Consider the following 16,268-nt stretch of genomic DNA (forward strand, 5'->3'; position numbering starts at 1 on the left):
TTATGTTGATAGCATAATTTATTGATTTATGTAATGAAGAAGCTCCAGGTATCCAGCTTCAGGTCCAGTTGGATCCGGACAGAGGTTCATACACTGTCAGGGGGTCTCAGTGTCTTCCTTCCTTGTGTTAGCTCCTATATTAGGGAGGCAGGGTCTCCTTTCCAGGTGGTAAGGTAGTTACTAGCAACTATAAGCTCATACCCTGCTTCTGTTCCTCTCCATTGGGAAGAAAGAATCCTCACTGCTACCCAAACTAGTTTTAAAGAAAAGCACCATGATGGTATATCATATTTTCTTTTTTTAGCATAAATCTCTGTGTTCATGGAGCAGAATTATACTGAGTAGCTCAGGACTGAGTTACAAGTCAGTTGTAGGCACTGAGTACAACTAGTTCCGCGTCAAATGACAGCTGGGTTGAGTGACTTCCCAGGGTACCCTGATTGGCAAGGAGGTACAGAGAAGCCAAAAGCAGAACCAACCAAGAGGAAGCCAGGCACTGCTCTCAGCAGAAGTGTGGGCAGATTGTCTTTCATGGCAAATACATTCCCATTTCTACCAAAAAACAAGTTTTCATTTCACTTCTATTTTAACGGAGTCACAGAATTTCTCTACACTGTGCTTTTGAAAGAGATGATAACACTGGTTAAGAAGCAGAAAGACGCAGTGACCACGGGAGTAGCGCTGTACTTCTTGCCAGAAGCTGTGAAAAAAATGAACAATGCTACAATCAGACACATTTTAGGCAGATGATACTTTAGACACTATCTCATTTAATTCACTAATTTAAGATAAAAATTCCTACTAAGAACTCGAAGTTAGCTACTTTAAGAGCATTCTCTTAGATTTTTCTAAGTCAAACTTAACTTACTACTTATTCTATAGATGATGAAACAGGCAGCAAGAGAGTAAGACATTCACTTCAGGTTCTTCAGCCGCATGGTGGTAAAGATGTGAGCCATTTTTATAATCAGCAGCATTACCTTCACCTTAATTATCATCATCACCACAATGAAAACTAGTAAGTACTTATTTTACACTATGATGTTTTGATATATGTGAACTTATTCAACCCTTGCAACAAAGCTATGAGGTATTCTTATCTTCATTTTTTAGTAAATAAAACTATGACAAAGAGGAAGAAAAACACTTGCCCAAAAGTCACGCATCTGTTAAGCAATATTAGCAGCAATCAAATTCAGACAGGGTAAATCAATTCTGTTTTTAACTGCTGTGTTCTCTGTTGATATGCATGCCCATTCATGGATTTTTTTTTTCTTTCCTGGGAGTTGAACCAGGGCCTTCACACTTAGCTACATTTTTATTTTTTGTTTTGAGAGAGGTTCTTGCTTAAACTGCCTAGGTGGCACTCGAAGTTGTCACCCTCTTGCCATAGCATGCCAGAGTACTGAGATTATAGGCTTCGATTATAGATGTGCAAGAGGCAGTCACATAGTTTTGCCTAAGATATACATGTATGTGTGTGTGCATGTGTGTGTGTGTGTGTACTGTTTAGATGTGCACACTTTTTGCGGGAAGTTTATGAAATATTAGGGCCAGATATGGCTGATGGAAGCAAAACTGTAAAACAAAATTATTGTTAGGAATAGACTAATTAAGAAAACAGTGGTACAGAATAAAGTGAGGCAGGAGATGGAAACCTTCTAACAGTAGTCTTAATGAAGAATAGAATCTCCACTTCAGCCAACCTTCACTGGTTGCTCATGGTAGAAAAGGTGTTTGAGGTTGGAAGAGATTCAACTCTCATGGCCTCAGTATCTGTTCATATGGTTTTATAAGGTGACCTAAAGAGAAAGAACTGTATTTCTGTTTCACAAACATGTATTTTTTGGTTTCATGGAAATTATAATTGGAATATGTTTATATATGTATATATATATATATATAAATTTCATCTATCATCTCTGTCATCTATCTATTTACAGTATATTTATATGTCTGTCTATCTCAGCAGTAATGTCTGGCTCAATTTTTGACAATAACAGTAGGCAAAGGAAATTAATGGTATATTCATCTTTTTAAACATTTTTAAAAGTTCACGTTAATCTGAAACCCCACAGACACTTAGGAATAATTAATACTACTTCAGCAGGTCAGTGATTAGAAGGGTTCTCAAAAACATTTTTGGTTTTTGTTATCTCTTCAATGAGGCTGGAGATTGCCAGGACATCCAACCCCATGCTTGGCAACCTTCCAATGGGATGAGATAGTCTTTAAGTAATACTAATAATACTGCTTGACAGTACAGCAGTGTGACAGAAAGAGTACGGTTTTTGGAGGTGATTAGCTTCTGTGTTTAAGCCTGTTTTACCCTGACAATTGCAAATTACCTTTATTAAGCCTCAATTCTGTCAACTATAAAATGAAAGTATCTTGAGGATTTTGGAAATACTGTTATCACTACTACTAATACTGTTAGGATTTCTACCTTCACCATCACCTGTAACACTTACATGGAGTTTCCTTATGTATCATATGCAATACACTGGGTAACGTTATCTTCCTAGCACCTGTAGGAGACTGAAGCTATTGTCTCTATTGTGCAGATCAGGAAAGTAAGGCAAAGAGTTAGCTATTTCTAAGCGATTATATAGTAACCAGCAGAGCCAGGATTTAACATAGCAAATCTTCTTCAAGGGGTCATATGTTGAAGTTCCTGGCAACTGAAATCTTCAGTCCTTACACTGCCACCACACATGTCATAGTTTGTCACCCCTTTCTCCTTGATCCTTGATAGTACTCTTAGGACACTAATTCTATCAGTTATCTCCTTTCTCAACAGCTGTTACTTCTTAGGCTTATTTTTTTTCATCCTGACTTTTTAAGTTGCAATGCTCTCCACTCTCTTTAGCTGCAAACTTCTGTGGAGAGCTCATTCAGTCTCATCATTTTGCATGGCACCTTTATCCCTTAGCTCCAAATACGCATCTCCAGCCTGGGTCACAGCCCTGAATGGTAGACCTATGTATCCAGCTGTCAATTTGACGTTTGAACTTGTATGGCTTTTTTACATCTCAGATATAACATGTCAAAGCCTTGCTCCTTATGCCCAAATCTACGCTCCCTGTAGGTTTCTTCTTCCTAGTTAATTCCAACTCTATCCTTTCAGACACTCAAGCCAAAACCCAGAATTGTCCTTTGCTCTTCTTTTTCTCTCACTTTTCATATCCAGTATCAGGAAATCCTCCTGGCTCTGATCTTCAGGAGGTATCCTGCATGTGGTCAAAAATACCTCCTCTACTGACAGTTTTCATCTGGATGATTGAAATAGCCTTCTGACTAATGTCTTTCCTGTAACTTTGCTTCATGACAATACATGTTCAGTAGAATCAAACTGCTGGGATGCTGTTCAAAATCTTTCAGTGGTTTCTCAATCAGATGAAGACAAAAGATTACAAGTGCCTTCAAGCTCCAACGTGATTCCTATCTTCACTTCCTGTTACTTGCTTCCTCAGTCATTTGCATACTCTGATTTCCTTGCCTTTGCTCTGATTGAGGACCTTTGCACTTGCTGATTTGTTCTTCTGGAATGCTCTTTCCTGTAAATTTCCCCAAGTTGATTTCTTATCTCCTTTCAGTCTTCATTCAAAGATCACATTCTCTGTGAAGCTTTTCTTGATAACTTACTTTAGTATTGTGATTTATCTCCCAAGGCATTCTCTATCCCCTGGCTCTGTTTTGTTTCTCTGTAGGACTTATCACCTGCTAAATGAGGTAGATAATTCATTTATGCATTTTGTGTATTGTTCACCTCATCACACCATAGAATGCAAATTCTCTGATGGTGGTAGTTATTACTTATTTTGTTCACTATATCTAAACCTAGCACATAGTAAGTGCTCTATCAATACTCATGAATTATGGCTGCTGTCATAATGATGCTCAAATAAGACACCAACATGCAGACCTCACAGTCATCCTTCAAAAATCAGTAAGCCCTGGTTTGAACATGTGTCCCCTGAAGGCCATGTGTTAAAGGCTTAGTCACTAGTGTATAGTCATAGGTGCCTGCTCTGGAAGGGGATATTGGGACCCAACTGCTACCACCTTTTCTCTTTCGCTTCCTGGTGGCCATGAGGTGAGCATCTTTCTTCCATCACATGCTCCCCACCATGACATGCTGCCTCATCACAACCCCAAAAGCTACTGAGCATGGACTAAACCTCTGAAACAATGAACTGAGGTAACCTTTCTCCTTACGAGTTGTTTATCTCAGGTATTTTGTTATAGCCATACAAAGCTAACATAAACCTTCTTCATAATAATTAAGATGTTAAATTACCTTTAATTTTATTCTCTTAGGTTGAAATAACTTTTCCTTCCTACCTTGCTTGATACATTTTTCTGGACCTATCTTAAGGTCATTATTACTTCTGCCTACATTATTATTTATATGTAGACAATATTTTTAGAAGAATAAAGGAAAAACATCTGTGATTAAATTAATTACAACCTTAAAAATTCTTTCATTTTTGTATGTCTCACATTATTTTACTTTTGTATTTAACTTTCTATTCTAATAATAATTCAAAATTTTGTATTTAACTTTCTATTCAAAACTTTTAATTTCTGTCCTGTTGCAGTGTTTTTCAAATTGTGGTTGTGATCCATTAGTGAGTTATGACATTAGGTTAGAAAGTTATAGTTATTAATGTTGATAATGTAATTTAAAAGGTAATAACAAAAATGCAAACATTGTACTGTGTTCATGATAGGATAACTATTGACATTGTACATGAATGTGTGTTTGTATATTTATGAGTATGTGAAGTAAGTTATAAATAGTCATAATCAATAGGCTTGAAACTAATAGTCATTTCTCAGTAGCATTTTTAGAAAAAATGAATCTCCTGAAACCAGTTTGTAGAGAGAATTGCCCAGTAATTCTCTTTAGAACCCTTGGGAAAAGAAACCTTTCATCGTTTTAAAACTATGAATAATTTTATGTAAATCATTTTATGCTTTTTGAATCTCAGTGTTCCATCTGTATAGTAGGGGCAACAACCCAATTTGTAGGGTGGTTGTGAGAATTAAATAAGTAATATGTGTGAAAACATCTTGTAAACTAAATCCCTATACAAACATCATTTTGTTGTGTATATTAACATAATTTTGTCATTTCTGCCTTAGAGCATAGAGTGTGGGAGAAATGCATTAATTATTATAACTCATTTCATGAAGGCTAAATCTGCATTGTATCAGACTGTTGAGAAACAAATATTCAAGCTACTGAAAAAAAGCAGAAAAAATAAAGTTGACGTGTAGTACATCTAATTAATCTACTATTTGAAGTAAGTTCTGTCTATAGCCTCTATCTGTCAAAATGCAGATATGAATTTAGATTATTGTTATTATGTTGCCATAGTGCTATTTAGTTTGGGTTATCTTTTAGATTATTATTCAGCAAACGTAGGCACTCTAAAATAGCAAGCATTGCTCCTGCTTTTTCTTGCCCTGTTCGATTCTTCCTGTCAATCTCACTGCATTTGTGCTGTCAATCCATTCATTCTGTCTTTCACAGGTAGGTGCTACTTCCTTGAGGTTTCCTGGTGGTATCTGAGGAGGTGGATAAATGCCAGCTGCTGTCACAACAGTCCTCCAAAGCAAGCACTGCTTCTACTTTATACAGGAAGAAACAGGCTCAGAGGTGAAGTCATTTACCCAAGACCACACAGTTACTAACGTATGCCTGGGGCTTTCTGGCTGGAAAGCTTATTTGCTTTGCACCCTGCTGTATGGTCTCCTAGATCCATTCAATTGCTCATTCTTTCATCCAGGCATCTGAGTCAGGCGCTGTACTTTCAGGCCAAATAGGGAAAATTAACTTTAGATGACTGAAGGCCAGAGTAAAAAGAAAACAGTAAAGAAATAGGATGTTATCCAGTTAATCATAAAGGTTAATAGTAGCTAAAAAGTTTTGAGTACTATTTTATATGTGTTAGATGCTATTCTAAGAGCTTTCATACAAATTAATTCATTTTTTCCTCACCAAAATCTGTTTTATATGTAAAGAAGCTGAGGCACAGAAAGATTAAGCCACCTACTCATGCTTGTTTCTGGTAAAGTTTACATGTAAAGTGAGGCTACTACAAACAATTGGCTATATTTTTCTAGAAACATGTTAAGAATTTTGATTATGTAGAATATTTTATCAAATAAATCTTTCTTCTTTGTGAATCCAATGATACAGAACAGAGCATGTATTTATGTGTGTGCAGAATTTTGGCACAGATTATGTTACCAACAGAAGAAGTATTCCAGTGCAAATAGCTAATTAACATTCTGTTAACATATTTTGAGTCTTTCAGTCAGCCTGCAGACATGTTTCTATAGTAACCAGTATAACTCATGTGAGGGTGACAGAAAATTAGGGAAAGCTGTTAGTTCAGAATTCTTTTGCACATGCACTCTCACTTTTGTGTTACACTGCAGATCTGACCTCTCTGACTTTCTGAAAGCAATGCCTTCTTGGGAAATCTGGACATCGGTTGCAGGTCAACAAGACCTCTTTGACATAAATTTAAAAAATCTCAGGAAGCTGTGCTCTTTACAGTGTTATTATAAATAGCTAAGTTAGTTAGAAATATTATAGGCAGTAGGTCAGAGCTAGGCCCTTGACAGGAGTCAGCTACACATACATTAAAACTGTGGGTGGAGGTGTAGTTCTGAAAGGCTGGATCTCAAGAAAAAAGATAGAGTGGCTACACCTCCGTACTCCCCTAGGGATGAGCATCAGTGATTGCTCTTCTCAATAGATGGGGGAGAAAAGACTCCCTTTCAGAAAGTCACTGCTCCCACGTCCATTTGCTATGTGACTTGCTTCCTGATATGATCCCCATTTAATCAGTATTATCTAAGCTATTATACTCGAAATGTTATTGGTTCATAGTTTTGTCCCACCTCAGACTCATCTTGTGATTTCCCATTGGATCACTGTTACCTAAGTGACCATACTTACAATTTTATTAACTGATTATAGTTTTGCTCACTTTAGGCCTGTCTCACCTCCTGGTTTTTCTCTATAAAACTCCATTGAGAAGCTGAGTCCTAGGCAACCCTCTTGGAACCCTTTAGACAGAAGTCTCCCCCCCCCCAATAAATATTTTTGTTGTCAACCTCCATTATTCCTAGAATTCATTCTTTGATTTTAGAGAACGCAAGCTTGGTGTATTGGACATCTAGCAGGGTAATAGTTGGGAGTTATAGTTCCCTTATATTATTTGGATTATGTGAAGGTCCAGTACTGTCTTGTCTTTGGGGATAATTAGAGTACCCTGGCTCTTTAATTTTACAGATCCTTATATTGTATTTTAAGTACTACATCTTTCAGATTATGGGGGTACAGGAATGGGTTCACTTGGTTCATAGGGACTTTTTGAGACATACAAATGTGGCTTTTGCTAATAAAGAATGAAGGAAGAGAGAGAAAGAGAGAGAGAGAGAGAGAGAGAAAGAGAGAGAGAGATCATCTCTCTGTACCTATGACTAAAGTTAATAGCTAACCCTAATTTACCACTTACTATTGTATGATATAAAAATGTATAGATATCTTATAATCTTATTTTATTTACTCTTCACAAAAGCCCTATGAAGCTCTGTTAAGATATGTTTATGTTAAAAAAAGATATACTTATGTAGATGAAGAAACAGAATTTAAGCACCTTGGCAAAAAACATGTAGCTAATAATTGGTACAGGTTATTAGCTAGTTAAAGTGAGTAGAGTGAATCTGGCAAACTGCCTGGATTTCATGTATACCTCTTAAATACTATATAGTCCAGGTCTTTCCACAAAGAGCTTATAAGAAATACAATACTGATTCCTTCCATGTGATTCATGATTTTATGTATCTCTTCAAGATCAACCAAACTTCCACAATATAATAATATATGTGGCTATCCCAGCTAAGCCTCAATTCAAAATTCATTTCAAGTTGTATTTGCATAGTTTCTTCACTGGAAAGTAAAGATCATTGGTTTGTGGAGGGATGGGAGATGGATCTTGAAACATTTTTCTTTGAGATCAGTAGAGTGGCAGAATATGGGACCACTGTTTCCATTATATAGCCCTCTCCCTCAATTTCATATTCATTCATTAACATAAATGAACTATGATTTTTTCATTGAATGTTTTACTGCTTTCATTATCTCAGTGGAATATTCCATAAATAAATGATTTGTACATTTTTAATTGTATAGCATTTCAAAAAGCATGATGAAATTTCATGCCATCCTGCTGTCTTACACCTGTTATCCCTCTTTTCAGCACTTCCGCACTCTGTATACATCTGCTCATCAGACAATTTGTGGCCATCTCACTGTCATATAGACTGTCACAACATCACAGTGCTTGTGCTCAAGTCATCTTTATATAATAGCCTAATACTGCATTGCAATGTCTACATTGTTTGTTTCACATCATCTCATGCAGGCATTGTATCATCTCACATAATCATAAACAAGAGGAAGATGAATGTAGCACATTGAAATATTCTGAGAGCACATATTCATATAACTTTTATGACTATATTTTATAATTGTCCTATTTCATTAATAGTTACTGTTAATCTATTACTATGTGTCTTAGTTCCTTTTCTCTTGCTGATGAGACAAGTACCCTACACCCAAAGGTAAAAGGAGAAAGGTTTATTTAGTGCACAGTTTGTAGAGGTTTCAGTCCATAACTGGCTAGTTTCAAGGCAGAGTGGTATTGTAGAGGAGAAATAGTTTATGGTGTGCAGAAGACAGCAAAGCAACCAGGGCAGACCACAGCTGTTTTGTTTCTTTTATCGTTTTCTTTTCTTTTCTTTCTTTCTTTCTTTTTTTTTTTTGGTACTGGAGATAGAATTTATGACCTCTTGCTTGCCAGGTAGGTGCTTATACCACTGAGCTAAATCCCCAGCCCTGTTTCTCCTATCTTACCCAGGTTATTTACATCAGGTAGTACTCACACCCTTAATCCTAGTGCTTTTATCCTATCATTGCACCATGATTCTCTTATAGCATCACACCCCACCTATGACTACATGAAGCTTTATGAGGACATCTAAACACAAGCCATAACAGGGTGCCTAATTTATCAGTTAAATTTTATCATGAGTATGTGTGTATAGGAAAACATAGTACATGTAGGATTTGGTACTGTGTCTTTCACATACCTCCAGAGGTTTTGAAACATACCTTGTGTGAATAAGAGAATATCATCGTATCATTTCAGAAAATAGTTCTTTTAGAATTAGTTGAGGAAAAAGAAGGTAAGAGAAACCAATAAATGAATTACCTTTTCTCTAATTAGTTAGTTCCACTATTGCTGGTGGCTAATTACCATGTTTTTGTCCCCCTCCAAGCCCACACAGAAAAGATAACTTTTCTAAGAGAGTAGTAGTCTATGATTCTGATAAGCATGGATCAAAATTAGATCAACATTACCTTTTAGTAACTGGCAGTTATATGTGCTCAGATTTCCGGCTGATCGCAATTGCAACCAATCTCCTTTTGGGTGGTAGCTTGTATTTACAACTTCAAACAACTCATAGGGAGGGATCAGGACTTCCTTCTGGAGGGAGAAGTCTTGTACAGGTGCACCCAGACAAGTAAATATGGTAAATAGTGTTTTTGTCTCAAATGTTTGTGCCTCTTCTCTTAGGAGAGAGGTAGAGAGGAACTGGCCAAATCGGACTGTGTCACCTATGTTGGCTACAAGGTGGACGTCCTTCATACCATGGTATACCTCATAACACTGAGTGTGATTCTTCATGCTGAGTTCTGTCCTCAGCAGCTGGATCGCTGAGGTCAAGTAGTAGTGCAGATATTTGAAGTGGAATGAATGTTTGTACTGCTGTGGAGACCCGGCAGCACTGGCCATGGCCCCGGAAAAGTCAGAGCGCAGGTGGTTATTCAATGTATAAACCAAGAGAGCCATCGCATGTATCATTGTCATGTTGGCGGGGAGAGGTTTTTCTTTGCTCAGCCAGGTTAAGTGAGCTTTTTTCCATATATCAAAGTAATTTTTATGGGCATCTATTTCATCTGTGAAGTAATCTCCTTGATTTAGCTTGTCCATGACCTCTTTGCTACAGCCTTGGTACTGATCATCAAAGGAACCTGGAGCCAAGTCAAAGCTGACTTTAATTGCAACCTACAAGAAAGAAAAGAAAAAAATTCTTGATTTTAATTATTCAAATCAGGTGTTAAATGTGGCTGCAGATTTGCTACATTCCATAAAGCCCACTCGTTCCTTCAAAACCAATATTTGTTGAAATTTTACTCCAAATCATTTCTACACTGAATTTACTTTGATAAACCGGTGAAGTCTGAAAAAATTCATCTTCCCAGGGAATAAGTAAGCTTTTTTGCATCCCCCAAATCATTGTGTTTTTGCATGCTACAAACTTGGAAGAAAAATGTTGATAACCTTATAGTTTATACATTCTGTTTCTCTACTTCCATTTGTATTCTCTCAGAGTTGTTATTGTGAATGTATCTCTAATCAATGCCTAAAACATATAGTAAATATTTGAACTTAATTGGATAAAAGCCGTAAGTGATCAGTAGAATTTGGTTCTGCATGGGGGACTCCAATAAATAACAATGCTAATTTTACCCAGATTCTGAAAAAAATGAAGGCTGGCACATCACTCTTCTTTACTCTTCCTTTGGAGCACACGTCTTTAGGTCTGATGATTAGACATGTTAAGAGCACATTGCAAAAAGAGGCAGCCTGAGTTTACTCAGTTTCAAGAATCCATGAATCCCAGATAAGATCTGTATCATGGAGGGACAGATAACTAACTCCCTCTCTTTGCTACAGGCTGACTCCCAGGAGGAAGAAGAGCATACTCCGGGATTCAGCATACTCAGCAATTCTTCTTATCAGCAAAATAGCTTGTCCATTTCCAGGGGAGGAGGGTAGGGGAAATTTGGAAAGTGATCTGGAATGTCTCTAGGAAAGTCCCTTTTCTTAAGAAAAAACAATTTTTTTTTTTTTAAAATGGGAAGTCCATTGGTATTACTTCTTGGTATCTAATCTGTGAGACGGAAGTTAGAGTTTTACTGGGTATGATTAGTTCATTGTTTAAAACTATTTGAATTTTTAAAATTTAAATAGGTGTTTCTTGGCAAAAAAGTAATGCCTTTATAGTAAAAAATATCTTTCACATTCACATCTTCTCATTAAAAGGCAAGATTCTCTCTAATGTGGAAGATATTGGGATTAGACCTCAAAAACATACATTTGGTAATTTTACTATGTGATTTATGATGACATATTATCTGATTATGAATTAGCCACAGTTTTTAGACCAATTAAATTAGACCAATAATTCTAAGATCAGGTTTAAAAGTAGGTCTCAAAATCTATTAAACCAACCAAATCAAACCAAACCAAACCAAACCAAACCAAATATCCCATTTTTGTCAAATCTATAAACGACTCAAAATCTATTAAACCAACCAAACCAAACCAAACTCAACCAAACCAAACCAAATATCCCATTTTTGTCAAATCTATAAACAACTCCAAATTTTCATTAAAAATCCCTAGATCTCAAATATGTAGTTATCTCTATTAACATTAGATTATTTTGAATAGATACATCTCTAGTAAAAATACTTACAAGTGGAATCTATATATTACAGTTTAAGTTCAAGTAGTTTATTTTGCATTATGTGTCTTATAAAAGCAGTATTTTTAATTGTTATGGAGAATCATGAAAAACATATTCCACTATCTTTCATAATGCTTAACTGATAAACTATGAAGAATTTTAAAGTTTTAATAATTGTTTGGTAACTATCACTATCTTTTACTAAAATAATTTGCTAAAATGTCTGAATGAAATTAGATCCCTAATGAGTATAGTTTGGGTTGGTGATAGCAAATAATGTTAGAGACCAAGTGCCCAAACTGCAACCTAAAACCCACTTACTCACTGCAAAATGCCAACCCTGCAATTAAACCTGAATACTGAGGTGTTAGTTTAGAATATACACAACTCACAAATTAGGATTTTTGTCTTAAAAGAAAAACAAATGATATGCGTACCATAGATTTGCCAGCTGCGGTTTGGGCCATTTGGAAATTGTCACCAGGTGAACATCCTGTTAAAGCAAGGGATCGTGGACAGACCAGCCCCTCAGTTTCCCCCCTACCTCAGCATGCCCCGAGCGTGTCTGCAGGCTGCAGAGCAGCAGCAGGAATGCCAGCTGCCCACCTCGGAACCTCAGTCTCATCACAGGACCTGTGGTAGCTGAAAGAAGAATCCTCTTGCATCTGCTGATCATCCACCGACAACTTTTGTTTATGTTAAAATTACTTCTTTTCTTTTGAAGCTTCATCCTGAAATGAGCTTTTAGATTTCTCCTTCTGTGTTTTCTTGGAGTGAGTCTCAGCAACAACCTTCTTTGTGCCTGTCTGTGTTGAGACTTCTGTTCAACACCAGCAATTAAGAGAATTCTGGAAAACAGAAATCAGCTCTAGGCTTCTTTACCAAGTTGAAATTTCTGTGAGATAACCGGATGCATGCTCTAGATAAGGGTTTTACAAAATTACTCAAGTCAGTTTCCAATTTTAAAAAAAGAGCCCTTAAACTATTCTGTATATAGGGAAATGCCAAAGGCATATTCAGGGTCAGGCCCTGCAGTTCAGCTTTGACTGTTCCCAGAACATCAGGAAAAGGCATGTTCTTTGCTGTGTTTGGGGCCAAAAGTCATTATCTGGAGCCCCAGGCTTTCGTTGTGAGTTACAAGATTGCTCACGTAGGGCAACTGGGATGATGCTTCCGAAAAGCACGCCCGCGTCAGCTCATCTGGTGCTGTTGATAGGTCCTGCCTGGGAGGTGCTGGTACAAGCAATGGGGCAAAAAAGAGTCTCTTTTTCTGCCTTTCCATGGCACATACAAACTCCAATTCAGAGACTGTAGCTGTTGGATCCAAAACTCTTCTGATTTTTTCTTCTCTATATATCAGGTCCTGTGTCTACTCTATTTCTATCTACAATAAATCCTAATGATTGCTAGAAAAGTACCTATGTAAAGCTGACATAAATCCAAAATAGGAATCAAGTGTGCACAGTTATTCTTGCACAAGTGTTCTATTAAACTCTCTTTCAGGCACCTCCCTTCTAGTAGAAATATTCTTCCTTTATTTGCAATCCATGGAATAATGGCATTTTATTTCACAAATATTTTCTATTTATACTTCCCGATTCATTATCTGTTAAAGGAAACTAAATGCTGTTTTTGAAAATTGCGTTATTGATTTTTGCCAGTACCCAATAATCTTTTTATATTAAATTCTCTAATATCACAATAGTTTCGTCTCAGCAAAAGTTCAGGATATTTAAGTAAACATAATGGAGAAACAAGGTTACTTATAACTCATCATTGGGGAAAAGCCATTATTTAGATTTAAATTTTGGTTTTAAATAACATTTTAGAATTGAAACAATGCAATATATAGTTTTATACTTTTTTCTCCTAACATTTTAATATGAGTGTTCCCATATGCTTCAACTTATTGGAACAGAAGTTTCTTGTGTAACATAATAGTTCACCATGCAATGAAATAGTACAGCCAGTACTTTCTCAGAACATTGGTTAGTGAAGAGAACATGGACTCTTGCGAAAGCCATTCTGGTTCAGTTCCTGGCTCATTTCCTTAATAACTGATCTTGAGTATGTTGCTCTCTGTTTCTCAGTTTCCTCATATGTTAAGTGTTCACAATGATTGTACCTGCCTCATTGAAGTCATGTACTTCTAACCTTTAGAACAGCACCTGGAATCCAGAGTGCTTAATAGATGGAAGCTATTAGCATTACTCCTGCCATCTTATTTAATCATTATCTTATACTTAGTTTGTTTTCAGCTTCATACCATAATACTTAACAATGTGTGATATGTTTTAAACATAAATCTTTGTTTTTCATAATTTTTAAGGCTCAATTCTAAAGACAATCATGAGTTAAAGGGACGCATGCTTGTGGGTTTCATGACAACTAGTAGCAATGTATGAAGACAGCCTTTGATGACTAAAAATTATTAATATGTCGATCAGCCATTACTTTAAGCTATGAAATATCATGGTCTGAATATCTGGATTATGGTTCTTGTGCTACTTCTAATGTTGAATGAATTAACCTAGAAATGAATAATTTGTGTCAGGCTGCCGTTTCCTTAACCTTATAGAATTGGAAAAATTAAGTAAGGTAGAAATTTTCTTTTACTGCTTCAGGATTCCTTTTATATTAGCTCAGTTTACCAGATAACAATGAAGAAACATTTGGATCTTCACTTTAAAGATGTGTTACTTAGAGCCTTGTGAAACTAAACAGCGTTTCAGCGATCAGATACACTTTTATTTCCCTTACAGCCCACCCAAAATTCTAAAATGTGTCTGTTTAAAGTTTTCTAGCATGATCACCTCTTCCAGAATAACCCCACTAGGGGGCAGCAGGAACTTTGGTAAACTTTTTAAAGACACTTGGAGAGAACAGGAGAAGGCATGGAGAAAGGTCTGATATCTGGTGTGTGAGGAAAAGAAAACATTATTTTCTGACACTAGCACCACAAAAAATGGTGTTGGAGGAACAAAAATAGATAATATATTAAAGTAATAGTGTATTTTTATAACTTTTTTTAGGTAGCTGTTTGAGAAATTTTGCTAATTTTTAGATCTATTTTCTGGCTTAAAATTCTAGGTATTCTAGACTAGTTTTCTGAAGCTACTTTCTGAGCATGGGGTGAAGTAGTTATTAGAGGGCCTTAGCCAGGAAGGAGATGTATCTTTGCCATTCGCCTGCAGGTTTGGCAGTGGCTCTTCGTAGTTCTTGTTGGGATCTTGTACTCCTTTGGATTTGTGGCAACACATAGGACCATTTTACTCCCCTGGTAGTCACAGAAAAGCAATTTGATAGGTGCTTCACAATTCGGCAATCAAAATAGTTTTGAATTATCTGCATTTTAACTTGTCAATCTTCATTTACTCTCAACAATTTATAGAAGTGAGAAAAGCTCTCTTATTTTATGTATCAACTGAGAATCCCCACCCCTGACATTTTTGCTACATGTGTTACACATTTTGCTACACGTGTTACACATATAACCTTTGACATTCAGTGTCTGTTGAACAATGAATGAATGAATTTTTCCAAATTTCAGTAACTGGGCATTACCTATCACTTGAAGAAATCCATTAATTCCAGGATGGATAGGCCAGAATTCCTCTTGGTACATGAGGAGTTCTCAGGCCCAAATCACAGGCAGACATTTTTCAAGGACTATAACTGTGTCTGTCCATGGTTCTGGACATAATGGGCAGCAGAAGAGGCAACATAACTTTGGGATCATTTCATTTCTTCTGTGGAGCAGAGTTATCGAGAATTCGATAGTAACTGAAGGAGTAACTGTTTGTCTTGGTATGTTTTCTGATGCTATAACTGAATGCCATAGCATAGACTGAAACATTTATAGAGACCACGGATATAACTCAGTAGCACAGTGTCTGACTGGCAATCATGAGGTCACGAGTTTGATTTCTGGCACGAAAAAAATTTTTTTAAATAAAGAAAAGAGATTTACTTAGTTCATGGTTCCAGAAACTAGGAAGCCCAAGAGCATGTGCCAGTGTCTGGAGAGGACTTTCTTGCTGCATCGTAGCATGGCAGAGGTTAAAGTGGTCTTGTCCTTTTCTTATACAGATATTAATGATATCATGGGGTCCCCACCTCATCATCTCATTTCGTCCCAACCACCCTGCCCATAGTATATAAATATAAGCATTAAGTTTCCTACATAGTTTTTGGAAGACACATTCACACCACAGCACCAGTTATCTGTGCAGTTTTAATGACCATACTTGCCAAACATGAGCTCTGTGTTCAACTGGGGATACAACAAAAACCAATCAGATAGGACTTCAGCTCCTAAGCTTGACCTCAGCAGTTTGGAAGGTCAGCCAACATAACATAAGGTCAACCTTTGCTGACCTTATGTTAACAGAGTTTTTGGTCCTGTTTTGCTGTGAGACATGTTGCAATTCTTTTTTCTTTTCTTTTTTTTTTTTGTTTTTGGTACTGGAATTCAAACTCACAGCCTCTCACTTGCCAGGCAGGTGCTTAAGCCACTGAGCTAAATCCCTGGCCCCCTAAATCACATTTCTTAATCACATTTTTTCTCTACTTATCAAAGGAAAAAATGTTTCCATCCACATTTTCCCCAAAGTAATAACAAATCAAATGATACACATAGTATTGAT

At 36.6% G+C, this 16,268-nt stretch overlaps 1 protein-coding gene across 2 annotated transcripts; it reads right to left on the reverse strand.

Moving 5' to 3' along the window:
- Art4 (ADP-ribosyltransferase 4 (inactive) (Dombrock blood group)) lies at positions 1 to 12,741 on the reverse strand. 2 transcript variants are annotated; one of them, XM_013153012.2, is made up of 3 exons: positions 12,167 to 12,741; positions 9,446 to 10,154; positions 1 to 700 (listed from the first exon to the last, which is right to left on the reverse strand). In XM_013153012.2, the coding sequence occupies exons 1-3, from the start codon at positions 12,350 to 12,352 to the stop codon at positions 609 to 611; spliced, it is 987 nt and encodes a 328-aa protein (XP_013008466.1). In that variant the 5' UTR covers positions 12,353 to 12,741; the 3' UTR covers positions 1 to 608. The 2 variants fall into 2 exon arrangements, with proteins under 2 accessions (XP_013008466.1, XP_013008467.1); XM_013153013.2 differs by having other exon boundaries at positions 12,060 to 12,190.
- Positions 12,742 to 16,268: the final 3,527 nt, after the last annotated feature.

Source organism: Cavia porcellus, unplaced genomic scaffold (assembly GCF_034190915.1).
Source record: "Cavia porcellus strain 051 isolate PalLab524CR breed Dunkin Hartley unplaced genomic scaffold, mCavPor4.1 scaffold_27, whole genome shotgun sequence".
Classification (NCBI taxonomy): Eukaryota; Metazoa; Chordata; class Mammalia; order Rodentia; family Caviidae; genus Cavia; species Cavia porcellus.